The sequence below is a fragment of the Tupaia chinensis genome, unplaced genomic scaffold (assembly GCF_000334495.1).
Source record: "Tupaia chinensis unplaced genomic scaffold, TupChi_1.0 Scaffold143823_1, whole genome shotgun sequence".
NCBI classification, from domain to species: Eukaryota; Metazoa; Chordata; class Mammalia; order Scandentia; family Tupaiidae; genus Tupaia; species Tupaia belangeri.
Window position 1 is genome coordinate 430,695 of NW_006203673.1, and position 8,455 is coordinate 439,149.

General features: G+C 55.7%; 1 protein-coding gene across 4 annotated transcripts in view; it reads left to right on the forward strand.

Annotated features, from left to right (window-relative positions):
- SEPTIN2 (septin 2) overlaps window positions 1-8,455 on the forward strand; it is a 47,537-nt gene that overhangs the window by 27,717 nt on the left and 11,365 nt on the right. For 3 of the 4 annotated variants that reach the window (XM_006165171.3, XM_006165172.3, XM_006165170.3), the window contains 4 exons: window positions 3,265-3,351; window positions 4,325-4,448; window positions 6,675-6,809; window positions 6,917-7,034. In XM_006165171.3, coding sequence (XP_006165233.1) covers window positions 3,265-3,351; window positions 4,325-4,448; window positions 6,675-6,809; window positions 6,917-7,034 — 464 coding nt within the window. Of the gene's footprint in view, window positions 1-3,264; window positions 3,352-4,324; window positions 4,449-4,517; window positions 4,570-5,542; window positions 5,667-6,674; window positions 6,810-6,916; window positions 7,035-8,455 lie in introns of those variants that run through there. The other variant, XM_027766998.1, reaches the window with a different exon arrangement.

Genomic DNA, 8,455 nt, shown 5'->3' on the forward strand with positions numbered 1-8,455 from the left:
AAATCCCAAGAGAATAGAGGAGAAGGAATTGTGGCACGGCCATCCACCCTGGAGGGTGAGTTCTCGCTTTCTGTTTCTCTGGCTCTCCAATGAGTATATACACCCTATAGCAAAAAACAAAACAAAACAAAACAAACAAACAAAAAAAAAAAACAACCACCACAGTCCCTCAGCACTTAGCACTAATAGACTTAGGTGGAAGGTGGCAGTTCTTTATTTATTTATTTTTTTGAGATGTTTTTGCTATAGGGCGTGTGCACTCTCCAGACAGACAGAGAGAGACATAGAGACAGAAAGCGAGAAATCACCCCCCAGGGGGATTGGGCACGCCACAATCCCTTCTCCATTCTCCTCTCGGAATCTTGGGCACGCACGCACACGCGCCCAGCGTGAGTTTTAAGCCACCGGTTCCGGGACGCGAACCGCGGTCAACTACGTGGGAGTCCAGCGACATAGCCATTACACTAACTGCTGGTTCCCAGTCCCAATAGTTTTTTAATTTACATTTAATCATTGTAAATTTTTACAGAGTGCATTATGGGCTCTCAAAGCATAAATGCATCACGTGTCAAGCAAGTAAAAGATAGCATTGAACACAATACCTTTCCATTCTCATATGGACACACATCTTTCCACCAAAATGAGTTTTACTTGAATTCCATTTTCCCAGGAACTCTGAACTTTCCCCTTGTATAAGACAAACTGGTTTTTTGACCAAGATGCCAGGGTAACTCCATGGGAAGGTCAGTCTTTCGTAAGTAGTGCTGTCACAGCTAGGTGGTCACGTGGGGTGAGTAAATGCATTTGTAACCAGAGAGGGGTAAAGCAAGGCATCTCCTGGGGGCATGGTCACACCACAAACCCTTCTCCACCTCTCCTCCTGTCGGGGTTGTGAGCATGCACGTATATGTGCCTGGCGCGTTTTACAAGCCGTCAGGTCCAGGACTATCGGTCAGCCATGTGGGATCCAGCCACCTCAGTCACATCGCTGACTGGCCCAAGATAGTCACGTCTGGAGTCCAGAAACCGCACCTTGAAGCCATTGCTACCAGTGTGCTCCTGCCGGCATGCTGGCATTTTCCCTGTGGGCAGCTGGGTGTGGGCAAGCGTGTGGGCCTATCTGAGCTCCCCAGTTGCCATGAGAGAGGGAAAGGCCCCGGCCACATGGAGACTAGGTGTGTTTCCAAGCAGGGTGTGCCCAACAGTGTCACTCCCGAGTCTGCCCAAGAGACTGCTTGTGGGTGTCCACAGCTGCTTTCTCTTGACCTGTGGGCGATGGCACAGGTAAGGGAGTGGGCGCCGGTCATGCGTGCCCTGGATGCGGACGCGCAGGTCATGGTTCGGGTGGCTTACCAGGGCGCTCACAGGCGAGCGTGTGCCCTTGGTCTGACACTCCCATGTGCGCCATGCCAGTAAGGTAGACAGGCTGGATGTGGCCTGTCCCAGGGGCCCGGCTCACTGAGCAGGTCACGGGCTGTAGGTGGCCTGGATTCTGGATGGAGTCAGGGTATCTAGGTGTGTGTGTCGGCCAGCACGTCTTACCGCTGTGTAAGAGTGTGTGTGTGTGAACTGTGGTAGACTTCTTAAGAAACAGGCACATTCTGGGGCCAGCAGGTGGCATGGTTAAAGGCACTGGAATCCCACATGGTCGACTACAGTTCGAGTCCCAGACCTGGTGGCTTGCTTTCTCACTTTACCTCTCTCTCTCTCTCTCTCTCTTTCTCTCTCTCTCTGATCAAAAAAAAAATAATAATAAAGTTAATTTTTTTTAAATAAACGGGCACATTAAAATAAATGACAGATCTGTGCAGGTGTCTAGATAGCAGCTTGTCAAGGACTCCGAAATCAAGTCAGTGGTGACACCAAGGAAGGAAGCCAGGGCGAGCACCTGTGTTGCCGGGCATAGGCCGCAGCGGGCGTTGGCCTCGCGCTGCCAGGCCACGCTGCCTTAGGCTCAAGTGTGCGGGGGTGGGGGTGGGGGGCGCGTTCTGTTTCTGATGGCAGAGGGACCTCTGGTGGTCAGTGAGACAGGTAGGGCAACTCGGAGTGTGGCCCCACCCGGGCTGTAGGGCCATGCGGGGGGCACTGTGCCCGTCTCGCCCTCCCCTTCCACCACCAGTCGGATGGCGCCTCTTCCCATCACAGCACAGCCAAGCTCCAGCACTGACCCTGGGGGAGATGTGTTCAACCATGGCAGACGTGCCCGTCCCAGCAACAGCGGGGGCCTGTTTGGGCCCTCACTGCTTCAGCTCCTGGGAGCCTGGGCTGCGTTGGGCTTACTGTGTGGGGTGTGCCAGTGTCTAGGCTGTACCAGGCCTACAGAAGGCTGCAGTGTCCGTTCATGTTTCTCCCAGCCCCTGGGCCGCTGGCCGGGAGGCGAGTGGATGGCTGATACCGTGGTTGGCCACCCCCGCATGCCCTGCTGGGGCGGCTCCCGCCTGGCTTCCTCACACCTGCGGAACTGGAGTGCAGGCTGGTGTCTTCCAGGTTCATCTCTTGACCTTCCCAGAAGTGATTTTATGATGGGTGCGCATTCTTTCCCACCCCGTGCAGGACTTGGTGGGTGGCGCGGTTCAGACCCAGGTGCCTGCAAGCACAGCATGATGCCGAAGGTGGGGCCGTGCACAGCAGCATGGCCTGCAGTGGGGCTCACCCAGCCTCCGGGGCAGAGCTTCCCTTCTGTGCATTCACACCTTCTCTGAAGCCCGGATACCCTGCGCGCGGTTGCAGTGCTGAGAAGAGGCCCTCCCCGTGCAGGCATCAGAGAAGGCATGAACTCGCAGGAGTGGGGCGAGTGTGTGCTACCCGGACAGGAGTCTCTGGGCAGAGCACCGCCTGGCGTGGCCATTGCCTGCGTGGGGCCAGAGGAGCAGCACAGGGCTGGCAGAGCCCACTGGAGCCTGGCGGGAGTGGTGCCACCTCCCGCCTGCCCCCATGGTGCAGGGTGCTCCCAGTGTGGCCGACCACTGTGTTCCGCGTGCACGCTCCCTTGAGCAGGACGCAAAGCTGCATCCTGACTGCGTCCTTGCATCCTGAGTAGAGAGCAAGCGCTGAGGTCTGTCCCACACTGTGACGAGCACGTGTTCCTGACTGCCACCGAGTCCCCAGGCCCAGGCGCGTGTCGCTTTCCATGCTGCCCCGGCCAGGTGGGGTGCCAGCTATGAGCACCATTTCCCGGACACAGCTTGGCGTCAGTGGGGCAGCGGGAGCAGGCCTGCCTGTGCGTGCACGTGGGGTGTGACAAGGTTCCGTTTCCATTTGAAGGTGAATCGGGCCTCGGGAAGTCGACACTCATCAACAGCCTATTCCTGACGGACCTCTACCCAGAAAGAGTCATACCTGGAGCCGCAGGTGAGGAGCACTCGGGTCGGCGGGCCCCACGGCGACTTTGCTGGTGAGCACGCGCTAACGGCGGCCTTCCCCTTGTGCTGGTTTGTCCTGCTGACCAAGGCGGGCAAGGTGTGCTGCCCCGGGGATCTGGCCTGGTCGCGAGTGTCCCATGCCACCCATGGGATGCCCTCTCTTCCGTTGGCTCTGTCACAGCATCACGTTCTACAGTTTGTGGGAGAACCCAGGGCAGTGTTCGCCTCACTACAGATGCTGCAAAGACGACATGTACAAAAACTCAGAACTCCGCTTTTTAATGAATTTAGAACATTTTTTTCTTTATCCAAGGAACAGAAAATTACTCGTTTTTTTTTTAAAGCACCCTGAGGGTATGTGCATACCCATCCGAGAGAGGAGGCAAGGAGCGAGGGCCCCTGGGGCCTGGCCACACTGCAGCTGGGGCCCTCCAGTTCTCTGCCGCCGGGCCCTGGGTATGTGCCCCTCTGGCAGGGTTCCAGCTGCCGATGCCAGAACACAAACCTGGACAAGATGTGGCTTTTCTGCAGGTTTAGCTGCCGCACTGTGGGCCGGCCCGGAGAGATCCTTTTCATGTCGACTTTTTTTAAGAGAGATTTTTGCTATAGGGCACGAGCACTCACCAGAAGACAGACAGAAAGCAAGAAATCACCCTGGGGCAGGGTGGTGACCATACCGCAGTCTCTTCTCCATTCTTCTCTCAGGATTTTGGGCACATACACACATGTACCCAGTGTGAGTTTTAAGCCACCAGGTCTGGGACTGAAACCCAGGTTTTTTAATCTTCTGAGCAGCAATTTAGTCTTCACGTCAGCATTTACCTGGTCTTGCTGCCTCTGGGGGCATTTTTATGTGGTCCTGGGGATACCCTCTGAGTCCGAGTCACCTGTTGCCAGCAGGTAGGTCCCTTCACACAGGGCTTCAGGCTGTCTGTTCACTACTGAGTTTATTTCTTTACTAGAGAAAATTGAAAGAACTGTCCAGATTGAGGCTTCAACTGTCGAGATCGAGGAGCGGGGGGTCAAGCTGCGCCTGACGGTGGTGGACACTCCCGGTTATGGCGACGCCATCAACTGCAGGGACTGGTGCGTGCCAGGGAGCGGGAGGCCGAGGGCTGAGCAGCTCCCGTCTTTCCCGCCCGGCTTGGGGGGGACAGCCTATTCCTGACGGACCTCTACCCAGAAAGAGTCATACCTGGAGCCGCAGGTGAGGAGCACTCGGGTCGGCGGGCCCCACGGCGACTTTGCTGGTGAGCACGCGCTAACGGCGGCCTTCCCCTTGTGCTGGTTTGTCCTGCTGACCAAGGCGGGCAAGGTGTGCTGCCCCGGGGATCTGGCCTGGTCGCGAGTGTCCCATGCCACCCATGGGATGCCCTCTCTTCCGTTGGCTCTGTCACAGCATCACGTTCTACAGTTTGTGGGAGAACCCAGGGCAGTGTTCGCCTCACTACAGATGCTGCAAAGACGACATGTACAAAAACTCAGAACTCCGCTTTTTAATGAATTTAGAACATTTTTTTCTTTATCCAAGGAACAGAAAATTACTCGTTTTTTTTTTAAAGCACCCTGAGGGTATGTGCATACCCATCCGAGAGAGGAGGCAAGGAGCGAGGGCCCCTGGGGCCTGGCCACACTGCAGCTGGGGCCCTCCAGTTCTCTGCCGCCGGGCCCTGGGTATGTGCCCCTCTGGCAGGGTTCCAGCTGCCGATGCCAGAACACAAACCTGGACAAGATGTGGCTTTTCTGCAGGTTTAGCTGCCGCACTGTGGGCCGGCCCGGAGAGATCCTTTTCATGTCGACTTTTTTTAAGAGAGATTTTTGCTATAGGGCACGAGCACTCACCAGAAGACAGACAGAAAGCAAGAAATCACCCTGGGGCAGGGTGGTGACCATACCGCAGTCTCTTCTCCATTCTTCTCTCAGGATTTTGGGCACATACACACATGTACCCAGTGTGAGTTTTAAGCCACCAGGTCTGGGACTGAAACCCAGGTTTTTTAATCTTCTGAGCAGCAATTTAGTCTTCACGTCAGCATTTACCTGGTCTTGCTGCCTCTGGGGGCATTTTTATGTGGTCCTGGGGATACCCTCTGAGTCCGAGTCACCTGTTGCCAGCAGGTAGGTCCCTTCACACAGGGCTTCAGGCTGTCTGTTCACTACTGAGTTTATTTCTTTACTAGAGAAAATTGAAAGAACTGTCCAGATTGAGGCTTCAACTGTCGAGATCGAGGAGCGGGGGGTCAAGCTGCGCCTGACGGTGGTGGACACTCCCGGTTATGGCGACGCCATCAACTGCAGGGACTGGTGCGTGCCAGGGAGCGGGAGGCCGAGGGCTGAGCAGCTCCCGTCTATCCCGTCAGGCTTGGGCGGGGGTGGGGTCTAAGGGAGCGGCGGGGCAGCGTCGGGCTCAGCAAGCACAGGCTTTCCGGGGAGGACCTCGCAGTGCTGAGCTGGAGTGTCCTCTGCACCCTCGGGAGCCGGGCTGGAAAGCGCCTGTGCATAGCGTGGGGCTGAGCGGGCCCTTCCCATGCGGAAGGGAGGGACACTGCCGAGGCACCTCGGACGCAGTCATGTGTGAGAGGCTGCTCGTTAGCACCGTTGCCCAGGGAGTAGAGCAGGCGGCTTTCTGCTCCCCTGCACCGGGCCTGCTGAGGCCCCTCTGCCTGTGCCCTCCGCTACACGGTTTAACCCAGCGGTCCTCGTGCCCCGCTACGTCAGGCGTCTCCTCGCCGCACGTTGGTGCTGTGCTGTCCGTGCCATAGATCAGTGTGCGTGGCCTGTGCCCTTCGCGCCCACAGTCGAGCTCCACTGGTCAGGCCTCCAGGGCTTCTTAAGTTCTCAGGTGTCCAGCTCCCCGCACTGGGCACTTCCAAAGACTCTCGTTTCTCCAAGTCCGGGAGTCGGTCTCCTGGTGCCATCTCGAAAGTGAATCATTCACTTTTGTGAGTGTGTGAGTGTGTGTATGTGTGTGTGTGGTGTATATGAGTATGTACATGTATGCCTACATACGTGTGTGTCCATATACATGACTGGTGAGTGTGTATTTAAATAGATGTCTGTATATGGGTGCATGTGTATAAAGACAAACGTATGTGTATATGTTGCATGCATGTATGTACGTATGTGTTGGTGCGTACAAGTGTCTGTATAGTGTGTGTGTTTGCATGTATATTATGTGCGTATGTGTATATGTGTGCAGGTGTGTGTGTGTGCGCGCATGCGTGCATGGACAGAGGTATAGGGCAGGTGAAGAGCGGGGTCTGGCACTCCTGCTGCAGTGCCCTCCCAGCTGCCGCCGTCTCTTGCGCTCAGCTTCAAGACGATCATCTCGTACATCGACGAGCAGTTCGAGCGGTACCTGCATGACGAGAGCGGCCTGAATAGGCGCCACATTGTGGACAACCGGGTGCACTGCTGCTTCTACTTCCTGTCACCCTTCGGGCATGGGTAAGCCGGTCGCCGCGCGGCCCATCTCCCGGGACTGCTCACCGTGATGTGAGGGTCGAAGTGGCTTTCGGGGACAGAGCTGGTTACATCTCTGCACTCGCTTTCAGGCTCAAGCCCCTGGACGTGGCCTTCATGAAAGCCATCCACAACAAGGTGAACATCGTGCCTGTCATCGCCAAGGCTGACACGCTCACCTTGAAGGAGCGGGAGCGGCTGAAGAAGAGGGTGAGCGAGCGGCTGGCCGCTGTCCTCGCGGTGGCAGGTCTGGGGTTTCAAGAAACACTTAATACTTAACACTTACTTTCTAAAATAGCTTCCATCTGTCAAAGTATCAGATTTCCAGTTTATCGGTTTTCCCTTCGATGAGGAAAAGGTGGCTAAGTGCAAGGAAATGCCATCGGGTGTCCGGAGCGGCCTGAGCACAGAGGCACGCCTGCTCCGGGAAGTCCTCCAGTCTTACCCTGACAGTCTGCACGACCTATGCCAGCCTGTGCCTGGGGCATGCATGGATGGCTGCCAGGCCTCAGCGTAGCTCAGGCCCTGTGGTCCCGGCATCCCGTCAGGGGCTCTGCGTCTGAGACCTCGGTGATTGCAGAGCCATCACGGGGGCCTGTTAGGGAGGCACTGTGCAGGGATTTCAAAGTATTTTTGCGTCAAAATAAATTCAGAGTTGGATTCCTTTTTCACAGACTTTTTGAAGTTTCCATAATTGTTTCTTTTTTAAAAAATGATATACTTTATTTATTTAATTAATTCCATTTTTTATTACTATTTTTTAATTTGACCAGACAGAGAGGAAAAGAGAGAGCGAGGCAAAGCGAGAAAGCAAGCCCTCAGGTCTGGGACTTAAACCGCTGTCAGCCATGTGGGAATCCAGCACATATAACCACCATGCCACCTGCTGGCCCCTTTTTTCTAATTGTTTCTAAATTATCACAATAGCTGTTAAGAGTTGTGTATTGAGGCCAGCATAGCATGGTGGTTAAGGTGCTGGATTCCCACATGGCTGACAGCGGTTTGAGTCCTGGACCTAGTGGCTTGAGAATCATGCCAGGCAGGTGAGAGTGTGCATGCGTGCCCAGGATTCTGAGGGGAGAAGGGATTGTGGTGTAGCCGTCCCCCCCGGGTGAGTGATTTCTAACTCTCCCTCTGTCTCCTACGAGAGCGTGCACCGTGTGGCAAAAACCTGAAATAAAGAGTTGAGTATCTGTGGCTTGGTTGCTGAGCGAGCCAGATCCCACGTGGCTGGCTATAGGGCTCACACCCTGGCTTGCCAGCTTGCAGAACACGTCAGGTGTGTGTGCATGGCCAGAATCCCGACAGGGTGGCCCCAGCAGATGGTCTATTTATGTTCTCTTTTCCAGAGTGGGGTCACTGTCCTGCCCCGGGTTTTCTGTTTAAGCGTCTTTGGACACACCACTCGCCCATCCTCGTCGTCATTGTGCAGCTCACACTTGGCGGCTGGCACCAGCGCTGGCTGGGCAGCGGCTGGCTGGCTCTTCTGCTCTGGGCCCCTCTCTGGCCTTTCCGGCTATCGCGTCTCTTCCTGCTGCTGCCTGAGCACTTCTTGCCCAGGTACCCTGGCAAGGCGGTGGAGAGGCCGTGCCAGATGTCTGCGTGGTAGCTTCCCACACCGCTCTTAAGTG